This window comes from Petaurus breviceps, unplaced genomic scaffold (assembly GCF_028583685.1).
Source record: "Petaurus breviceps papuanus isolate PSGF00001 unplaced genomic scaffold, PetGlider_PUasm1.0 138, whole genome shotgun sequence".
NCBI lineage: Eukaryota > Metazoa > Chordata > Mammalia > Diprotodontia > Petauridae > Petaurus > Petaurus breviceps.
This window is the reverse complement of record NW_027185694.1, coordinates 23,048,087-23,070,704: the sequence shown is the minus strand read 5'-3', so window position 1 is coordinate 23,070,704 and position 22,618 is coordinate 23,048,087. Positions and strand designations below refer to the sequence as shown.

General features: G+C 42.0%; 1 protein-coding gene and 1 long non-coding RNA gene across 5 annotated transcripts in view; one reads left to right on the top strand and one right to left on the bottom strand.

Moving 5' to 3' along the window:
• Positions 1-17,088: 17,088 nt before the first annotated feature.
• Positions 17,089-22,618, bottom strand: part of PIGQ (phosphatidylinositol glycan anchor biosynthesis class Q) — a 56,681-nt gene continuing 51,151 nt past the window's right edge. For both annotated transcript variants that reach the window (XM_069108004.1, XM_069107997.1), the window contains exon 11: positions 17,089-20,570. In XM_069108004.1, the coding sequence (XP_068964105.1) occupies positions 20,418-20,570 (153 nt within the window). In that variant the 3' untranslated portion in view covers positions 17,089-20,417. The remainder of the gene's footprint in view (positions 20,571-22,618) is intronic.
• The window catches only part of LOC138177040 (uncharacterized), a 34,163-nt gene continuing 31,980 nt past the window's right edge, over positions 20,436-22,618 (top strand). For 2 of the 3 annotated variants that reach the window (XR_011172419.1, XR_011172422.1), the window contains exon 1: positions 20,436-20,606. This is a non-coding gene — a long non-coding RNA (uncharacterized lncRNA). Of the gene's footprint in view, positions 21,325-22,618 lie in introns of all 3 variants that reach the window. The other variant, XR_011172420.1, reaches the window with a different exon arrangement.

Sequence of the window (22,618 nt, the reverse complement as noted above, 5' to 3'; positions counted from 1 at the left end):
AGGTGATCCAGTCTCCTTCCCTGTACTCTAGATCCTCTGGCTAGGGTACCTCCTTAGGGCCTGTAAGCTTCTGGCTGGCTCCTTTGGTCCTCATTGACTGGATAAAGGTAGGTATTATAGTTTCTTTAGTTAATCATTATTCAGTCTAGAACTCTTGTTTTAAATCTGTTCTGGACTTTAGGAGTTCTGGAGTATAGAAATAGAGCTGTCCTGCCCCTATTCATCTGACATTTTGACTAGAAGTCTAAAGTGAATTTTCTAAAACATAGCTATGACCATGTCACCCCCATAAAATAAACTCCAGGGGCTCCTTCTTCCTTCCAGGTTAACATAAAATCCTTTGTTTGGAATTTAAACCTCTTCACAACCTGGCTGGCCCCTTCCTATCTCTAGTCTCCTTATACATTACTCCCAAGCCTTCTCTGATGGAATTATACTGTCCTACTGGCTACATGACACTCACATCTCCATGCCTCTGTGTTGTACCCAAAACACAAGCAAGACCCAAGTAACAATTTAGAAGTGAGCCCTCTATTGGCACCATGGCTGAACGGGGTCCCTCCCCAAATCATACAGCCCTGAACCCAAGGCAAAGCTTTTAAAGGAACTCTACGAGGCCAAAGGGTAGGTATTACATAAGCAGGAACTTACAGAGGCTAAAATCAATGATTGGTCAGTACACATTATAAAATTCCCATGCCTTCCAAGTCTTCTTAGGCGTGGCTAAATCCAGCAGCCCGCCCCCTCCATGAAGGAGACCTGGCTGGGGGAGGGTGGAGCTAAACCTGGCAGTCTGCTAACTTCTGTGAAGCAGAGCTGGTTGGGGAGGGGAAGAATGGGGCCAGGTACAACATCTGCACTGGCCATCTCCCATTCTAGGATGCTCTCCCCCCATCCCCACCCCCACCTCCTTCTGCCTCTTAAAATACCTGGCTTCCTTCAAGACTTAGTTCAAATTTCAAATGCCACCTTCTGCAGAAAGCCTTTCCAGGTCCTAAGAACCTTCTCTAAGTTCACCATCCCTCTACTCTCTACACATAATGTACCTGTGTTCTCCCTTTGTTTATATGCCCAGCACTTAGCACAGTGTCTGGCATATAGGTTGAGTGATTGATATATTGTAACCAAGACCCACTATTGATGGGGTCCCACTTGATGAGGTATTTGCCTGAGGCCATAAGCCTTTCATTATAGCTAGGCCCAAATCTCTTACTAGCCTAGCCCTCCATAGTGCAGCTATGGTCCCATCCTTGATCCTATCAAAATATCTATATCCAAATCTGTTACCCTTAAACTAGCCTGGCCCTCCATTGTCTGTCATCTCCAGGTACCGTAGCCTTCAGCTACTGCCCACCCTTAATCTCATTACCTCATTTGATTCCTCCTCAAGATCCTCCCCAAACTCCTCCTCTAGACCACCCCTAGATCCCACCCACACTCTTTCTGTATGTAAGATTCATCTTACCTCCATGAAGGAGCTGAGAATTCAATATGACACAGACTCATTCTGTGTCAGATTACTCTGGCCTGCTTGTCAATACAAGCTTCACATATACTTAGGCTCCTTAAGAGTCTACCCATTAAGGTGAATCATTGATAAACTTTGTCTTTGGCTGAGAGAAGACTTAAGTTGAATTCATTTGGCAAGACCCAGTGTCTTGATATTTTGGGGTCTCAAGCATCTCTAATCTAAACCTTAAACCTCAACACTATGATTTATGAAATATTATTGTCCTTTCATTCAACCACTTGCCCATTCATTACATTCTTGGAGTAACACTTTCACAAAATATTGTCATATGTGCCCCTCCCAAAAAGGGGAACTAATTAAGGACATTAGATGAGTTTTGACTGTTATCCCCAAATAAGAACAGGAACTGAGACCCAATGAAGGAAAGTAACATTTCATGGATAGTAAATGGTATAGCTCAGATTCCAAGAACTTGGATCTTCTGAGTTCAAGTTCAGTGTTCCAGTCCAGTGCTCTTTCCAATGTTGCTACCTAGGACAGAGCTAAGAGACTATAAACCCCTAGAATAGGAAATTTTCTTTGGTTCCCTTTTATCTTTTTCCTCTCAGTTCCATAATGACTCTTCAAGTTTTTCCTCCAAACCATTCCTGTCCCCCAAGACTTATTATTAAAAAAGCCTTTGGACTTGATCACATCAACTATATTTTCATGTATTCCTTCCCCACCCCAGTCCTGGAATGGCCCAGCCCTAGTAGTAAATGCTAATTAGTATTTATGTAACAATTTAAGGTTTGTAAAATGCTTTAACAAAATCTAATTTTATTCTAGGAGATAAGTGCTATTATTGTCTCATTTTATGGATGAGGAAACTGAGGAACCAGGAAGTTAAGTGACTTGCCAAGGGTCTCATAGTAGATGTTTGAGGCCAGGTTTAAACTCAGGACTTCCTGATTCCAAGTCTATCTATGGGGCTATCAGAACTCTCTCCCTAGTGATGCCCCTCCCAGGTTAAATTCATCACCAAATTCCATCACTGGTTGCTAACTCAAGCCTTGATACCACCTTCTTCCTTCTCACCACTCCTTTGAAGTTCCAAGACCATTCAGCATCTGAACCTCTTAGTGGGTAACCTCTTCATTTTTATGGTTCCCTGACCAGGAAACACTGTTAATCTCAAGTTCCATGTAAGCTTCTCTCTTTCCCTAGTACCTTGGAAGTGCAGTTGTTTTTTTTTTTAATTTTCTAGCTGTTCCTAGCGTGATTAGCTGCTAGAAGGCTCCCCAAAAGTCTCACATTTTGCTAGATTCCATGGACCAAACTGAGACTTTCTAACCTAGGTACTGAAGAGGGTACCCACTAGGAGGGTTAGGGTTGCTCTGGAAACCCCAAAATACCAACACCGGGTTCTGCTAAATGAATTCAACCCAAGTCTTCTCAACCAAAGAAAAGTAAAATTTATTAAAAGTTCGCTTGCATTAGACACAGAGTAAGTCTGCTGTGCTAGGTCATTCTATGGCACTCTCACTCTCCCATTGCACTCTCATACCACATAGTGTGAGATGGGGTCTTATATACAGAAGGTTGTGGAAGGAATCTAGGGGTGGTCTAGGGGAAGAGTTTGGGCAGGGTCTTCAGGAGGAGTTAATGAGGTCAATGAGTGATTAAGGGTGGGAAATAGCTGGAGGCTACAGACAATGGTGGGCTAGGCCAGTTCAAGGGTGAATTGATATTTTGATAGGCTCAAGGGTGGGAAGTAGATGAACAATGGAGGGCTAGGCTAGTAGTTAGCAGTTAGTAACTACCGTGTTTCCCGATAATAAGACACTGTCTTATTATTTTTTTGGACAGAAAAACACCAGAGGGTTTATTTTCAGGGGAGGGCTTATTTTAATGAACATTGACAGCAATTTTAATAAACAGGTAAATGTGAACAAAAAAATGTACCTTTATTCAATAAGCAAATCACTGGGGAAGAACAGGATGACGCGCTCACTGCTGCAGCTCTGATTGGATACAGCTCGGAGTTCGGTGTGCGTTTGGGGGGGGGGGGATGGTGCATACAGAGGGTAGCGTGTAGCGCAGGGGATCACCTTCACTACAGTAGCAATCTCTATAGGGCTTATTTTCGGGGGAGGGCTTATTTTAGAGGAATCTTAGACAGTGAGGGGAGGGCTTATTTTCGGGATAGGTCTTATTATCGGGGAAACACGGTAGGCTAGAGATCTGGGCCCAGCCACAACGTAAGGCTTATTGCCTCATGCAAATGCCTCATCAAATGAGACAATTTAATCAAGAGTCCAAGGGAGGTTCCCAGAGCGTGTACTCTAGGACTCAATGAGAGCTCCAGGGGGCTCCCAGAGCCCAAACCTCATCACCTCCACTGCATCTGCTGCTCTGCTGGGTTTCTACTCCACCAGGACCCCTATGGTCTCCCTCCAGCCCTTCTCCCTGTTTTTCTGTTTTCCTACCTTCTTTGTGTGTGCTGACTTCCACCTATAAGTAGTGAGCTCCTTGAGGGCAGGGACAGTCTTTCTTTTTATTAATTGTATCCCCCAGCCCTCAGCACCAACCTTAAACGTAATAGGCATTTAATAAATGTTGATTGGATTGGATTAAATGCCACCATTTTGACCTTTCCTCTAAGAAAGGGCCCAGAGGCAGCTAGGTGGCAGTGAATAGAAAACCAGCCCTGGAGTCCGGAGAACCTAAGTTCAAATCCAGCCTCAGACACATAACACTTACTAGCTGTATGACCTTGAACAAGTCACTTAACCCCAACTGCCCTGCCTTTCTCCCTCCAAAAAAACAAACAAAAAAAAAAGGGCCCAGGAAGTTCTTCTCCCAAGGAAGTATCTCTCTCCATACTCATCCTGCTGAAGATGAAGGCCAGGGGGCCTCTGACTTCATGAAAATTTGGTGAATTCTAATCTCTTCACTCATCCTGTGTTTCTTAGATCTCAAAACACTTGAGAAATAAATATGTGAGGTTTGTTGACACAAAACAGAAGTGCCTGGTTTGCCCTTCCACAAAATCATGCAAATTTCCAAAATACTCTAGGATGGTGACTATAGAATATCTACATTTGGGGTTGGGAGTGGAGGAGGGTTTGCAGGATGGATGGTGTCTGGGACATGCCAGTGTGTGAGGAAAGATGGAAAGATAGGCACAGTCCAGGGGGAGGGGAGAGAATCTAGGGCATGGAAAGGAGGGGCCCTGAGTTTCTGTGAGCAGTTGGATCTGAGAGTCTGCTATGGATCTTCATTCACTACCTTCCCTCCTTTTTTTCTCTCTTGCATTCATTCTCTGGGAAATTGGGAATCCATAGTTACACTTAGGTGCTATAATCTTGTCAGCTGGGGATGAGGGTGGGTTTACCTCTTCCCATTCCCTCCCCTCCCCTGCTCTCAATTTTTAAATCTCTAACTTGGGCACATCCATATAATCTTTCTATATCTTTTCTTATTCAGTCACCTCCAGAGCCACCCAGAGAAGGATCTGAAATCTCAAGTCTATTTCCTCTTCCAAACTTTTTTTTTTAAGCAATTGGGGTTAAGTAAGTTGCTCAAGGTTACACGTTTTTCTGGGTGTAGTGCTAAATATCTGAGCCCGGATTTGATCCCCAGGTCATCCCGATACTGGAGCCGGTGCTTTTACTCGCTGTGCTACCTGGCTGCCCCTCCTTCCAAACTCTTAAAGCTGAATCTAAAACTTCTCATTCAGGAATCTTCTGTCTGTTTTGGAGAGAGGTATGTCTCCCCTTGCAGCCCTCCTTAGTAACAGGGCATTTTTCACTTCCTAGGACCCAGCCCTCTGAGTGGGGGAACACGTCAGGCAGATAGGACACCAGAGAGAATGCTTGAGTCTGAGTTAGGCTGGGAGCTGGAAATGGCAGAAGAAACATGTTGGCTATGGGAGAATCACTTGAGCCATCAAAATCTTTTCTTTACCTATCCCTTCTGTCTTCCAAAAACAAAGGGCAAGGGGCTTTACAGGGTTAGTTTTGCTTGGGGGGGGAGGGAAAAGTCTTATTAATGATAGGGTGAACCTTAATTTAGGGCTCACATAGAAACTCTAGTCCTAGCTACTAAGGCCCAATGGTAATTTCACAAATACTGCATGTCCCAAAAATCTTGGTGCAGTCTTAAGTCATATGTGTTCTCCATCATAAAGATTGGCAGGGAAAGCATACATGGCTTAGAAAAATCCAGTCCCAATGACGGTGATAAAGGCCAGAGTTATGTTCTACTGATGAGAGGCTCTCAGAAAAGCTCTTTCTATAAGTACAGAAGAGGTAGAGGGTAGGGTAGGGTAGGGCTGGCAGCCATGAGAATTGTGAAGAACAAAGATTTTCCCCAAGGTGTAACCCTTCCCTCTGTAGTGATCACTAGATGGCCTGTGAGGTCCAGAAGGAGAGGGAAGACTTCAGTCACACTCCTGCTAAGGTCTGAAGCAGCAGGTCAGAGAGCACTGGAGCCTGATGGGATAGATTGAGGACACTCACAGCGACTAGGCTGAATGTCTTCTATCATGACCATGAGGCTCTGCAACAGGGGGCATCTTTGGAAGATAAACATTGTCATTGGAGTAAATAATTCATTATTCCAACTGAGAAGAGACCTGCTAACTCATAAATTACTTATGAACATCCTTTGCTTGCTGGTCTGAGAGCTGATTTTCCAAAACATGTCAAGGAATAGAGGATAGGCAGGAAAAAGTGTCAGAGAGCAGCTGTGGCACACGGGCGAGCTGCTGGAGGGATTTCCCAGGCACCTTGCCAGGGTAGGATACCCTCCCTCAAAACAGCTAGATCTGTCCCCAGGAATCCAAGCCTCATTCCTCTCTCTCCAATCAGGTTAGACTGGGAAAATGCAACATTACCTTCTGAGAAGCCCCACCCTGCCTTATTTTTGTGGTTTCTGCTCAGAAGATTGGACAAATTCCCTGGATGCCAAGTCACTAGGCTAATGGGACTTGTGGCCATGAGAACCTATACCCTGCCACAAAGAGCTTACAATCTAATTGAAGACACAAGAAATATAAACATGAAAAAAAACAAACTGTTATATGAGGCTATATACAAGTATAGCCCAGAGTTCAAGTTTGATGTATTTGTAGATTTTTCTCACTGATGCAGAAAATGATTATTTGATGCCACACACCTGCCATAAGGGTCCGAGTTGGTGAGAGTTTAGGAGTTTTTACTTCTAACTTGGAGAAAGGATGCACTTGGTTCCAGGGTCTCTTCAAGGAGAGACCCTTGGAGAGAGAGAAAAAGGTTGTCAAAACAAATAAAAATACAACAAAAACAGATGTTAATATGTAGTTTTCTAAGTTAATATTGACTACAGGATCTATTTCAATTTGAGGTTGACACCACTGTTGTAGAAGTGAAGCTAGTGCTTCAATATGGCCTTTTCTCAGTCTTCATTCTTCTTGACCTCCCCATGGTCTGATTACTCTCTCCTCCTTGACCCTCTCTTTTCTCAAGGTTTTCAGGATACCACTGTCCTGGTTCTTCTCCTACCTATCTGACCACTCCTTTTCTGGCTCCTTAGTTGGATCTTCTTCCAGATCATTCCCTCAGAATGTGGCAGTCCCTCAGGCTTCTGTCCTGGGCTCTCTTCTCTTCTCCCTCTATACTACTTCACTTGGTGATCTCATCAGCTCCCACGGATGGTTCCTTGGATTCCATGGATTGACCTCCAATCTCAAATCTCCAACTGCCTTTCAGACATCTCAAACGGAATGTCCTGTAGACATCTTAAATTCAATATGTCCAAAACAGAATTCACTATCTTTTCCCCTAAACCCTCCTCCCTTCTACCTTCCCTGTTACTGTGAAGGGCAACCCCAATCTCCCAGTAATCCTGGATTCTTCATTACTTCTCATCCCCCAGATCAAATTGTTGCCAAGGCCTGTCAATTTTGCCTTTGCAATATCACTGGAATAAGACCCGTTCCGCCCTCTAACACTGCCACCATTCTGGTGCCGGCCCTCATCACCTCATACCTGGATCATTACAATAGTCCAATGGTGGGTCTGCCTACCTCAAGTTTCTCCCCACTCCAGTCCATCCTCCATTCAGCCACTAAAGTGGTTTTCCTAAAGCACAGGTCTATTCATGTTCCCCACCCCAAACTCAATAAACTCCAGTGGCTTCCTGTTGCTTCAGTTTGGCATTCAAAGCCTTTCATCACCTAGTTCCCTTCTACCTTTTCGGTTTTCTTACACCTTACTCTCTAACAGGTACTGTTCTCTCCAGGGACACTGGCCTCCAGGTTGTTCTAGGAATCTTGGCTCTGGGGGCAGTCAGGTGACATGGTGGATAAAGTGCTAGGCCTAGAGTCAGGAAGACTCAGCTTCCTGAAGTTAAATTCAGCCTCAGATACTGGCTAGCTTTGTGACCCTGAGCAAGTTATTTAACCCTGTTTGCCTCAGTTTCCTCATCTGTAAAATTAGCCAAAGAAGGAAATGGCAAACTATTCCAGTATCTTTGCCAAGAAAACCCTAGATGGGGTCACAAAGAGTCAGACAGACTGAAAATCTCTCTACTTTGGGCATTCTCTCTGGCTTCCCCATGCCTGGAACCCTCTCCCTCTTCTGCTCTGATTACTAAACTTCCTGGTCTCCTTTAAATCCCACTTTCTATGGGAAGCCTTACCCAATCCAATCCCTGTTAATTCCACTGCCTTACCTCTGTTAATTATTTCCTACTTATCCTAAATATAGCAGATTGTAAACTCCTTGAGGGCAGGGACAGTCTTTTGCCTCTATTTGTATCCCTAATGCTTAGCACAGCACCTGGCACATAGCAAATGCTTAATAAATGTTTATTGATTGATTGTATAGCCCTAATTTCCAGCTTTCCTCCTTAGAGATTTTTGGGAATTTCTTATTGAGATTGGGGAGCTGAGATAATCTTCTTCCCAGTAGTAGTAGTAAGTAGTAGCTTAGTGTATTTCTGTTATTTTTTAATCTGTACAAATTCTCTGATTTCTGTATATTGCTTAAATAAATGGATTTATTTACTATTCACCATTGTGATGGTCTTTTTGTAACTAACATTGGTGGGGAGTGAGTCAAGTCTTTGGATATAGCTTGAACTACTTCTTACCCTTTAAGGAATAGCATGGAGCAAAGCAGTTTGAACCTAAAAATAATTTTCCCCTTAGTATTTAGGGGGGACAAACAGGTATAATTCTAGTCTAGTACTAGACAGGTTCTAATCTGAGGAGAGCAGAATGGCCAGTCTCATGTGGCCCCAATCTCATGCTCCCTTTCAGGCAGGAATCAAAATTGTCCTTGGAGAATGAGACAGGTAAGATTCCAAAGATACCCTCTTCATGCCTGCTTGTGAACCAAACACAAACCCATGTGGACATAAATATAACCCATGTAGGTTACACACAACCTACATAAAAAGTGACAAATGAGTTGGATAAACAAAATATGCTATATGAATTCAGAGGAGGGAAGAGATTATTGTGGGATAGGGGGATTATGAAAGACTTCCTGAAATATGAAGGGTGTGAGCTGGGTTTTGAAAGATGGCTTCCCTATATGGATTCTTCCTGCTCAAACCTGAACTGTCTGCTTGGAAACCTACACCCCCATATGCTTTGGATTTCACATTCCCCACCCCACTACTGAGGGGCCCAGAGAGGGAGTGCCTTCCTTTCTCCCCACTTTTAAGTAACTCCAAATCCAGTCTCCTCCCTCTTCCTCTGCATAACAAAGTCCACTCACCCCCCCTTCTCTTCTTTAGGGGAAATTAGATATGATTTCTACCCTTTCCAAAGTAAAACCCTCCTTACTCCTTTCAAGTAAGGATGATTTCATTGATTATATTTGTATCCCTATTACCTGGTCCACATATAAGTAGGCACTTAATAAATGTTGATTGATCCAAAAAAAAAAAGAAAAAAGAAAAGAAAGATGGGGTAGGTTTTGGACAAGTGAAGGAGAGTGGAGAAGGAATTTCAGGAAGGAATAAAATTACGGCAGCAGGAATGAACAAAGTGACCAATCTGACTAGTCAGGTCAGTTATGTTTGTTGAACATAGTAGTGAACAACAGATAGGTTGGGACTAAATTAAGGAGGACCTCGAGTGTCAGGATTTGGACTTGATCCTGTAGGCAATGGGGAATCATGAAAGTGTTTTGAGCAGGGAAACAAAATGATGAAAGGAGTATTTTAAGATGATTAGAAAAGTAGGGCAAGGGGCGGCCAGGTGGCTCATCGAGTAAGAGCACCGGCTCCAGTGTTGGGACGACCTGGGGATCGAATCCCGGGCTCAGACGCTCAGCACCCATCCAGAAACACCTGGCCGTGTAACCTTGAGCAAGTTACTTCACCCCGATTGCTTAAAAAAAAAAAAAGTAGGGCAAGGGGCATCACAATGGTAAAGCATCTATCATGCACGGTCACTACCACAAAGAGGGGCTGTAGCTGTGTCCCCACACCACAGCTTTGACTGGAGGCTGCCACGCTGCTGGGCAGGACTTGAGAGCTAGCCTTAGGTGGCGAGCTTGTCGATTGAAAAAAACACAGAGACTTTCCGATTTGTCTGTCGCCTTGGATCAGCCTCACTGCGCTCCAACTCCCTCTTCACTTTAACTATAAAACTGGGAGATTTTGCACTCTTCACATATGGGAAACTGAAGAACAGAGACCTCTTAGGTCACCCAACTGCCTCCCTTTCTCCATGTCCCTCAGCCCCTACATCCACAGTTCAGTTCTGGGAATGGCATTTTCCTAAAGGATCCCATCACTCATTCAGCACTGCCACCCCCCACCCCCAACTTCACTCTGGTTTTTATTTAATGAAATATTCATAGATGCCTGGAGCATCCTGGCGCTTCTCCTCCCACTCGTGGCCCCTAGGGATTCCTTCTCTTTGTTAGAAAACTCCACATCTTGTGTTATCAGGGCCTTTGATGAGGAGCCTTACTCTTTCTCTCTCATCATTTCCAGGCCCCATGCGGCCTTGGTAAGGATACTGAAGCCCACTCTCTAACCCTCATCAGGCAGGCGGGGGTGGGAATCACACCATCTGCCCAATGTGGCCAAAGGGGAGAAAAACTAGTTCTGTCAGTGGCCCCAGGGAAGAAGAATGCTCCAGACCCATAAGGTACCCCTGCATTGACAGCAGTTGGGGAGGAGGAAGGGGGATCATAGTGGGAAGAATGCAAGTACAGTTTTTACCATTATCGACTCCAGTCTTGGATTCAGAAGCCTGCCACAGACTGATGCAGATGTGCTGTTCCTCAGGGCCCTTCTCCTTTTAAAGCCTCTCAAGTCCCACCACCCCTTACCACCAGGCAGAAGGGGGCAGGTTCTTTCTGGTCAAGATCTTCACTCCAGAGGGAAAAGGCCTTCCTGCCCCTGCCTTACCCGCTATGCCTCAGAGACTGCCACCTTCCAGTCTCACCCTGCATTCCTCTTGGGTCTTCACACTCTTCTGGTTTTATAGCCTCGGGGAGATGGTTCCTCCTCTGCTCTGGGAAGAAGAGCCATTTAGCTATGTAAGCAGCTGAAGGGCTATGGTTGGGGCCGGGAGAGTGTGAGTGATGGAGTGATGACCACACTGCTGCTATCTGGATTAGCAGAGCCTTCAGTCTGGTTTAAAACAGCCAGCTGAGCTTCTCACTATGAAGGGAGGAGAGAGAGAGGATCCCAGTACAGTGGAAGCTACTCATATTCCCTCGGAAGGGAAATAATGCCTTTTAGAAAAAGCATTGGCCAAGAGAAACTTGAAGATGGTGCTAATATCCCCAGTGCTCTCTGGGCAGGAAGTCCAAGGGAGTGGGCTGCATCCACATGGAGATGGCTTGGAGAGGCCCAACCCTGTCATCCTGCTATGGAGGCGGTGTGGTATAATGCTGATCACTATATGCAGAATAAGGAGACCTGGGTTCAAATCCCAGCTGTGCCAATAATGAGCTGTGAGACCTAGCACAGATCATGTCATTTTCCAAATTTTCTCGTCTAAAAAATGCACATAATCTGTGGGGGTAAGTCCCCATGTTACAGGGCTCATAATGTCATGGTCATAATTTTGAGAGCTGGAAAGGCCCTCCGAGGTCATCTTGTCAGGGAATTGTAAAGTGCCAGGGCAGGAGGGGACTTGGAAGATTGTTTAGCCTAACTCCTTCACTTCAGAGATGGGGAAATTGAGTCCTAGCAAGGGAGAGCAAATGAGATAAGCAATTGCTATTATCCTAGTCCCGCCTCATACTGCCAACTACATCAGGACAGAAGCAGGGCATGAAGGACTTCAGTTTTTTCTTCTCCCCTTGAAACTTCTGTGGTATAGCGGGTGAAAACTGCAAACCCTAATCTTGCCTCAGAAAGGTTTAAAAAATTATGAAAAAAGGGATTTTCAAGTCTAAGAGGTCATTGCCCACTAGAATAGGGGAAGGCACCTAAAATTCACCTTTGAAACACCCCAGATCACATTACAGCAGGATTAAATGCATTGATGGAGAAGGCCTGATCCACGACACCAACAGCTACCATATCACCACAGCTTCCTCACATCATCTCCAGACAGCCAGTCCTGGGCTATGAGGTGAATAAGGGAGAAATAGTTGAGGCATACACTCACTATTTTCTCTTACTTTAAAGGGCTCAAGACCAGCAATGCAGAAATAACCACCCTCCAAAACAATTTACAAAAACTTTATTCTCATGGAAGGAGAAGAGGGTTAAATTAGTGGACCATGAAGCCATAACAAACAATCCAGAATACTCTTGTGTTCCAATACCTGGCTAGGTGTGTCTGTCGAAGAAGATATTTGTGATATTAAATCCATTTCCCTTCTGGAACCAAACCTGGGAGTTACAGTTATCAACCTATGAAACTTGTCAGAAGACTGAAAAGCAGTTATAGTTTCTGATGCACAGAAGGGTAAGAAATCAGGAGAGTGACTCCCTTTCCCATATTAGAAAGTGCTCCCCCAATACTCCCCCACTGCATGACATGTAAAAACCATCCTCCATTTTATTCATCCCAATGATTAGTTTGGTCCCGACAGCAAAACAACAAAGAGTAAATGTTTCTAACAATACAAAACAAGGGATGGGGTACTGGGGCATTTCCTTGGATTCATGCTGCTCCACTGGAAACTGAGAAAATTCCAGTGGGCAGTCAGGCCCAAATGCACCAGGAGGGCAGCACATACCAGTTACAGCAAATATTCTTATTTCTTTTGGGTGTATGCTAATTGTCATTTTAAAAAGCTCTATTGACTAAACAGCACCTAGACTGTGTAGGGGCTCTGTTCATCATGTAGTTGGCAATGTACAAGAAGGTCCTTTTCAAAGATTAACTTGGAATTAGAAAATGTCCCCCTCCAACCCACCCCATCCGCCCCTCCCCCACAGCTGAAATTTAGGGCATTGAAGGAGTGTTTCTTCCCTCGTTCCAGAATAAGATCATGCACCGTGGGGTGCTGACTCAACAGCATTATGATGCTAATCAGCGAAATGTGACCTATGCTTCCCACACATATGAGCAATTAGAACAGCAAGCTTCTTGCGTGGGGGTTTTCCTACTGTCAATACCCACCAGAGTAGAGGCAACGGAGAAGAGACTTCTGTCTCCCAGAAGGATAGAAGGTCCAGGGCTGGGCTGACAAGTGTTTTCTTTCTAAACAACCACCCACATCTATTGTGACCAAAAGAAGTGAATACTCTAGAGCCTGGTAACCTGCTGAGTACACCTTCTCAGGGGTATTCATTTAGTTGGCAGAATGGAAAATGCCGCCAGTTAAAGGAAAAGCCTTGCTTTGACATCAAACTCTTGACAACATCCACTGGGTTGTAGGAAAACAACAGGGGAATGTGGGAGGAATTTTCTTGCATGGAGACATCAAGAGTTGGTCATGTTGTTTTCACATACACTAAAAAGGAACAAATTAATCCAATGGGGACTACTCGGGCAGTTGGGAGGATGAAGGAGTCTAAAGGACTGCCTCTATTAATACGGGAGGGGGCCAGATACTTTAATCAGTATTTTCTTCAAAATAAACTTTTAACACTATAGAGCCCTCAATACCTAAAGCTTCCTAGCAGACCTCAAAAGGGCTTCCAAGGAGCTCAATTTCCACATTTTCTCTTTTTACAAATAAAGCAGTGGAGGCCGAGAAAAGGCTACTCTCAGGTTATTGTAGATTTGAAAGAGAATCAAGGATCCTTGCTTCCAAGGACCACCGATGCAGACTTGGGCCTTTTCAGTTCTTATCAATGTTCTCCCACATATCTTTCACAAGGGATTCATCCAGCATGGTAGGTCCCTTTGTCAAAGTCTTTTTACATTTTCTGGGCACCACCCTTCATCTCATCCTGTCACAGGCTCATCTACACATCCAATCACACATTTCCTCAATGATGTATCTTTTGTCATGTCTTGCACACAGGTCACATTTGCAGCAGCCTACTTTTGCCCATTGTTGTCTTTTGGGTCATCTGCAACTTTGACTTATAACATTTTGACATTCCATGATTAATGACATCGTTTCACAGGGAAAACATTTATGTAAGAGAATGGTTTTTATGCTGTGAAGTAGCTTGGGATCTTTAAAAACTGCAAAATTTCCCAGAAGCAATTTATCCTGTTCTCTTCTTTCTGTTCAATATGCTGCCTCTGTGCTCCCATCCAATTTGGAGTTAATTTATGACCCATCTGCAATTCATGTCTCAGATACACACACACCAACTTAATAGTCTAGTCACCTCACTATATATCACAGTTAAGACAATGGGAATTTTGAGCCATTTTTTCTATATGGATTTTTGAGGCAGTCTCTTTTTGGAAATCATGGGTCTTGCTGATGGGAAAATAATCTGAAACTTGATACAATTATAATATTATTTGCAAAATGGAATATCTCACTAAGTAAAAGGAAAATCTCTCTTTCGTTTGGACTTTGCATAGTACCTCTTCCATACAGTGACAAATATCTTTGCCAAACATACATCTCTCCATTTGTGCCTCTTTTGATTTTAATAATAATCAGTTATTGAAGTCATCTTTGTAGTTGCATTAGGGTTTTTGCATGATTTTAACATGTGCATGAGACCCCTTATTGATCAAGTCAAATGCTTTTGTGTAACAACAACAAAAAAAATCTGAAATGGGATCTTGCATGCTCTGCACCTTTCATTCAATAGAACTGAGAGATATTGTTTGCCTTAGAGAAACATTTATGAAAATACACCTATTCCTTATACTATTCAATAAAGATATTCTTTATGTATGCATAGGACAATCCATTAAAGATAGTATAAAGATGAGAAAGTATACATGTAGCTTGCTAGTTATTAAAGTCTCAATCATCTTTTGGGGTAATAATGGAGTCCATGGCTTCTTTTTCCCGTTGTTTTAGTATGTTCCCCTACCTAGGATATCTTATTAAACAATCCTTCAGTGCCTTCGTGGTTGCTTTACTATTAGGTTTCTTGAATATGTTCACAGGGTGATCTAGCTCTGCACAACTATCTTAACATCAGGGACTGAGGCACTAGGACTCATATATGATGATTCCTCTCTCACCAATTATGAAAATTTTGAAAAATTTGTTCCATTTTCTCATTATTTACTGGCCTCTGCCTGTTTCATTAATGAATGGTCTGCTTTTAGAATGCTGACCTCACTTGTCCTCATTTTCATCACTTTTTGTTGTCATATGAGGTGGCACTTGGATATTTTGATACAGCTGTGATCTCCCTGCTGTAGGTATGTACTCCAATAACGATGACTGTAACCAACCTATGCCTTCCTATCCTTCTGTAAATTCTCTATGGGGGGTGGGTGCTAGGGGCTTTTTCTAGATCTCTTGACATGGTGGACAGCAATGAAACACAGAGGCTATCAGTTATCCCTCACTCACATTTGGCCCACTTTCTTTTCCAGTCATACATTTCTGTGATAGCTTTATGTTTATGTTAATTTATGGAATTCTTGGCATGTGGTCAGCTTATGATCACCATGCATTTCTCCAGTGCCCTTTAATTTTAACTTCAATTCTTCATTGACTATGGCATTCTATGACTTAAAGTTATACTGCTCCACTAGAAAAAAATATTTTAAAATATAGGCATTTGTTTCAGGAAGAAGCTTGGGGTCAATAAAAAAACACTTTTCAATTTTCTAAGGCAAGCTCACTTGCTACCTCCTCCTAATAAATTCTGAGCAAAAGTTACGGTAATACTGCTTATAATCTTCTGCCATCCTGTATAGTGTTTTAACAAAAGAGTTTATATTCTAAATTGATATTGCCTTTGGCTCCATGTCTTTACATGTGTCAAGGAGTGACAGTGAAATAAAGGCACTGTGTCAAGGAGATCATGTTACTGATTAAAGTAGTTTTGTGGCTCTTTTGACCTCCCTGTTGTGGTGACTGTTTACAACAGTTAAGCTTTTGCAGGAAATGATAATCTTCATAACATTTCCATTTTTCCATTTCCCTTTTTTGCAACATCAATGACTTATTTGAATGTCATTTTCCCACCTTTATCCTTTCTTCTAATTTAATGTTATTTTGTCTGTTTCTTGCTCTAGTCAGTGGTTTGACTGCATGACAGGATGAGAAGATAACTAACTCTGATTTGACTCTCAAATCTATATAACCAGTCTGTTAAAATATACTGAATCTGGGGCGGCTAGGTGGCGCAGTGAATAGATCACTGGCCCTGGAGTCAGGAGGACCTGAGTTCAAATCCGGCCTCAGACACTTAACACAAAAAGTAGCTGTGTGACCTTGGGTGAGTCACTTAACCCACACCTTGCTTACCTCATGGACTTAATATGAAGACTGAATTAGATAATATTTGTAAAGTACTTGACACAGTGTCTGGCACATAGATGCTTAATAAATCCCTTCCTTTCCTTCCCTCCCTCCTTTCTTGGGGACAGCCTTCATGGCTTTTTGCAAGATGAAATCAACTCTGAAAATCACACCTCTTCAACACTACTTGCCCCCGGGGCCCTTCCCTCCCTCTGATTGGAGAGTTTCAGATTCTCCACCATTTAAAAAGGGCACCCAGAGAATTCACCTCATCATTTCCATCTGCCCACTTTTTCTGGACTTCATGATTGCTAGGAAGTCCATTATTCTGCAAAATAAAAATCAACTCAAACTCTCACTTCCTCAGATCATTTTCCACTCTCGCTCCAAGATTTCATTATGCCAGGTAATCTTTTCCCCTATCTCTCTCCTCCCTCCTCCACTCCCCACTTTTCAGCTTCTTTTTATACATTGTCTTTGCACATTAGATTGTGATCTTCTTGAGGTCACCTTTCTTTGTATTCCTAGTGCTTAGTACAGTACCTGGCACATTGTTATTGTTGTTCAGTCATTCTGCCTCTTTGTGACCCTGTGAACCACAGAAACTAGGCCTTCGACTTGAGGCGCTCACCTTCTGATGTCATGCCCTTTAATAGTGTCCATGGGGTTCTTCTTGGAGTGGTTTGTTGGAACTCTCCACTATGACTTGTCCATCTTGGGTAACTACCCCTTGCAAAGCACAGGTCACAGTTTCATTCATTCCTCCTGGATCACTGCCTTCATAAGGGAGGGACTTGCATAGCCCCACACACAGTAGGCACTTAATAAATGTTTACTGACTTTATTAACATAAAGTTATTAATAAACTTTATTATTAATAACATAAAATATTAATAAAAGTATTAAGCTTTTGACCTTTGGCCTTCCACTGCTTTTCAAACCTGTCATTTCTCAATGTTTTATCGATGATTTTTTAATACTAGTAATTTCCCAATAAGTGCTCCCATAAAACTCTTCCTTATAATAAAGAAAAATAGCTAAGTAAAATTTCAATCTAACAACTACATGTTAGGGTATATAACATTTCTTACCCATAGTTTATTACCTCTCTATTAAGAGAAGGGAAGTGTTTTTCGTCATCAATTCTCTGGAACCAAGATTGATCATTATATTTAATCTGAATTTTTATGTCTTTTAGAATTTTCATTTACATTATTAGTCATTGTGCATTTTTTCTGATTCTGCTTTCTTCTCTCTATTGATTCATATAAGTCCTCCCATTTTTCTATGAATCCCTCATCTTTTACAATGCAATCATATTATATTGCATTTATACATCACAGTTTGTTCAGCCATTCTCCAATAAATGGGCACACACTTGTTTCCAATTTTTTTTGCTCCAATGAAAAGAGCTACTATAAATATATTGGCACGGGGTCTTTTGGGGGCATAGATCAAGTGGTAAGATCATGAGTCTAAGTATGAACAGTGTAAAGTGCATAATATATGTCAGGTTGTTTTTCAGAATGATTGGACCTGTATGAATATTGGAATTCATAGTTTCATCAACAGTTTATTAGTGTGCCATCAGCCCCCCCACCCAGATAATCAATTTTGGAGGGACTTTTAAAACATTTGATAATTTAAGGGGTGTTTTAACTTGCCTCTCTCTAAATATTACAGATTTTCATATAGTTGTTACCTGTTCTTTTGAAAACTGTATGTCATTTTACCATTTATCTGTTCAGTAACAACAGTTCAAGTAACTGGCTTGGTTTAGAGGATCTTAGTGCTTTGTAGAATTTCTCAGTGTGTTCATTCTCTACAGTGGACACTGATGCATAAGCTGCAATTATTTTCATGGTGAGTTTTGCTTATGCTTATAATGTGTACTAAAAGATGACCACAGGTCCTATTAAATTATGTTTCTAATTACCATTATAAACATGATGAAACCAATTCTGTTAACACTTTTATCCATCAAAGGAGATAAACATTTATTACATGCTAGTACACTGTCAAGCTTAAATTAAGAGCGACAGTACAGTAAGCACTGACATGGTCAAGATAAATTAAGACATGGTTCCTGTCCTCAAGAAGTTTACAGTCTAACCAGTTCATATCTTTTAAGGAGACAATTATTTCCTCCTCTCCAAGATTTGTGGTGGTCCCATGTCTATAAAATCTATTTCAGATTCTCCAGAGATATAAATGTAAGGTTAGGAACAAGGAACTAGAGGATCCTAATTAGGAATCCAAGAGTTATTTCAATAGAAGTACTATAGTTTATATCACTGGAGGTAGATGGTAAAGTGATCATTTGTGTGTGCAAACCCAGAATACAAACAGAAGTTGCTTTGTCCCCTGTGGAACCTGTCTTTAGTGGTCCATATAGAGGCCTAGTTTCAAATAGTACTTTCATCATTCAGGCCCCCATGGTGGCTCATTCTGAAAATTAATTTCTCCATGAAATGTTTGCAACTGGGGAAAATTCTGTTCAATTGGTTCAGCAAGAGATTTAGGCTATTTTCCCTGAGCCTCCCATTAAGTGGATCTTAAGTAGGCTTTCTGGGGTCAGATGGGTCATGCCTCATTGGTCTTGGTGGCTGCTTTGATCTCCCAAAATTGTTGAGTTTACAAATGACTATCTTAGGGCAGCTTGGAAGAAACCCTTCTGGAAAGCCCTTAGAAATGTTATTTTAGAAGGAAACACACACACACACACACACACACACACACACACACGCAAAGGAAACAAGATATTTTTAGGTCTGACCACATAAGCTAACCAAAGAGATTATAATTATAGGGAGCAGGATATCCTTAAAGGACATTCTCTCTGTTCTGTCCTCCAAAGAGAAATTTTACTCAAACAGAAGTGAGAGTCAGGATTTCAGAGTCCTGTGGCAACATGAAAAGGAGGTGGTATCCAGAGAGAGGACTAGAATTTGCAGCTTTGCTTATAATGAAAATATGAATTTGAAATTCCAATTGGTGCCTATTACCTTTAAATCTCTGGCAAGTGGAAAGATCAATATTGTACAATGTTTCTTTGTTTTCTTTCTACAATCTTTGAAAAGAAGAGAACACAGACTTCTGTAAAAATATATATGTATATATAGATGTGGAAAGGAGGAATGTGGAAGATTCCAAACACACCTGGGAGACAGAAAACATTAGAGAGCTATGGTGAAAACTCGAGGCTTGAGTCACTTATTAACATTGAAAGGAGCTGATGTTCATTAGGTTAAAAGTGTATGGCACAAATCAAAGACTGTGGCATTTTGTAACTGAATCAGAAGAAAATCTCAGAAAAAAGGAAAACAGTGAAAGGAGAAATTGAATAGTCCTACAGCATCCTACCTCTTTCTAGCAATGGAGCAGAGGTCCATCTGGGGGCAGAACCATCTCCTCACTATACCTACTGTTCTCCTGAGTGCTTCAGGGAAGGGAAAGGACAGTTTTCCAGCAAGAACACATGAACTGATATAAAAGATAAGCTTTTCCTACCATGCCTGGGGAGAGGAAGCTGTATGTTTGTCAGCATATAATCTGAATGCTGGTCACCAGCTTCTGAGATGTTCAATGACATACTCTGTTAAGTAGAGTGGGAAGGCAGCCCACACTGAACACACATTCCCACCACAGTCACGACTGACAGGAACAACTGCTTATGTTCAACAAAACTTACCCTTAGAAACTAATGTAATAATAAAGGACTAGGTAGGATAGAGGAGAGAGACACTGTGGGGTCCGTATGGGCGCCACTGTACAGGGACATCTTCATTTTGTGCTTGAGGCACCCAGGACACCGACTTTTAAAAAAAAAATAACTGCTGATCCTTGGTCTGCTCAGGAGGCATCAGTGTAATCAAGGAGGGAGCAACGCTTCATTAAAACCCCCAACCCCTCCCCCTAACCAGTCAATACCACCTAAGTGCTCCAATGGGAAGAGAAAAACTCCAGAGGACTCACAAAGTGCTTCCCACTTTAAACCTTGCTCCTATCCCTGCTAAAGTCTCCGTTTCTTGGCCAAAGGCTTTCAGGCAGCACTGAGCCAGTAGTTGTTGGCTTCAAGCTGCCTTTGGCCCAAAAGCAGCAAGTTAAAACGTTTACTTTGGCTGAGGCTTGCACATTTGGCTGATTTCCACCCTTCAGTCCTGCTTGTCTCCTTTCTGCTTCCAGGGGTAGATGAGCTCACCAAAGAATAGCTTCTTACACAGTGAGGCCCAGGAGTCCTTGGGGTAACAGCTGTAGGTGGGGAGACGATAGGTTTGTACCACACTGCCATACGACAAAGGATTGATCTGTAAATACATAACCAGGAAAAGGCAGGAGCAAAGGTGAGACAGTATACTTTTGACTTAAACTAAAAATATGTGTGATTGATTGTACATATATAACCTATATCAGATTGCTTGCTGTCTTGGGGAGGGGAGAGGGAAGGAAAAAAATTTGAAACTCAGAATCTTAAACTATCTTTACATATAATTGGAAAAAATAAAATGCTATTAAGTGCAATAAAATAAAATAAAATGGAGTGAAGATTTAAAAAAAAATAAAGGACTAGAACTCTGGTCCACAGCTTAAAAAAAAAAATAAGGATGTATGTATTTACCTCCCTACTTTAGTCTTGGTCTTTCTTACATACTCCCAACCGTGCTGCTGGGCACCTCAGGGGATCTACTGGAGGCAGAAATATTTTCTTTTGGGCTCATTGCCAGATTTCTTCTTGATGACTACGTGCCATGTTTAAATGGTTTTGCAGTAAAAGGCACAGGCATGCTGAGAATTCAGAGCAGTGCCACATATGCATGACATTTCTTAGAAGATTCCTGTTCCTTGGGGATGTCTGGAGTGCAGATGCAAAGGAAGTAGCTAAGGTCCCTGTTCAGGTGGCAGGTCTTGGTCTACAATGAAGGCTTCCCCCATCCTCTAAGTTCTTTGTAAACTTCCCTTCACTGTTTTTCTAAGCAGAATATCCTTAGGGGACTTTCTGGGATAACCTAGAAATAAGCTCAGAATCGAAAGAACTAAAGATCTGAGATCACTTAGGCTATGGTAAGTCCTTAAATGTTCTATTTCTTTATTAATGTGCTCAGAGGGGAGGGGAAAGGAATGGATCCTTTGAAAACTCCTATGTCCCTCTTCCTCCCAGTAATGAGGGGTTTTCAGCACGATGATCCAGGTTGTACAAGAAATAAGCAAAGTGGTAACTGTTGTAAGTATCCAGAGGTAAGTATATAACCTCTGCCTTCTTGTTATGAAACTATAAGAACCTAAGTTCTTGTAAGAGAGCACTAGGTTAAATGATTACAGTGAGAATTGTATGCAAAAACTATAATAACTTTTCATTGCACAGTTTTAAGTTTTTGAAAACCAAATATAAAGTCCCACCTAAATCCTAGTTTGTAGAACACTAAATGAACTAGGAATCAGGATATTTGGTTGTAGTCTTGCTTCTGGAGACGTCTTCTGAGCTTCTGGGCAGTCTACAAAACCCTTAGGACCTCAGTTTCCCTAGCATTAGCCTACGCTACAAAGCCATTTAGGAGTTTAGGTCCCTAGAGAAAACATTTTACTGAATTCCCAAAGGATCTTAGAAACTAAACTTCCTTGGTGTCAAGGGACCTGTTCATTCCAAGATGAACCTGACTTATATAGTGTTTCTATTTATTGGAAATGGTATTTCAGAAACCTATCTGTGGACTAATATGGGTCATGCTATGAGCCGGTTTCAAAGAAAGGAAACTTCATCTTTATATTATTAGCTTGCTATTTCTTAACTTTTCCTCCTAGATGGGATCATAGAATGATAAAGTCAGAAGGGGCCTTCGAGATTATCTAGTCTAGGCCTTGCTCAAGGTCACACAGCTAGTAAATAGGAGAGTTGAGACCTGTACCAAGGTCTTCCAGTTCCTAATATTGGGCTATTTTTAAATTAAATTTAATTCTATTTCTACAGGTTATCAAACTTTTCTTCTTTGGACAGCAGAGTATAAACCTTCATTTAAGTGAGGAAAAAAATGTTAACATAAAAAATCTTGCTTAGTCCATGTTTTTTAACTTCCAATGAGAAAGTATTGTTAGTGACAAGTCACTCCCACTGAAAGATTTATTAGTCATGTTTCGTATGCTCCTTCAGAGAGAAGGAGCTTGTATACTGAAGTATGAAGCTCTGATGTTTGTTGCTGTCAAGGCAAAGCTGGGCCTGTGAAAGCCCATGACAGTTCCAACTTGTCTGAAGCTTCACTTGAGTAACTGCAGTGACTCAACATTGTTAAATAAGAACACAGCATTTCCCAAGGGGACTGCTCTGAGGTAAAAGGACCAAGCTGGAGCTGTAAAAAGGCAG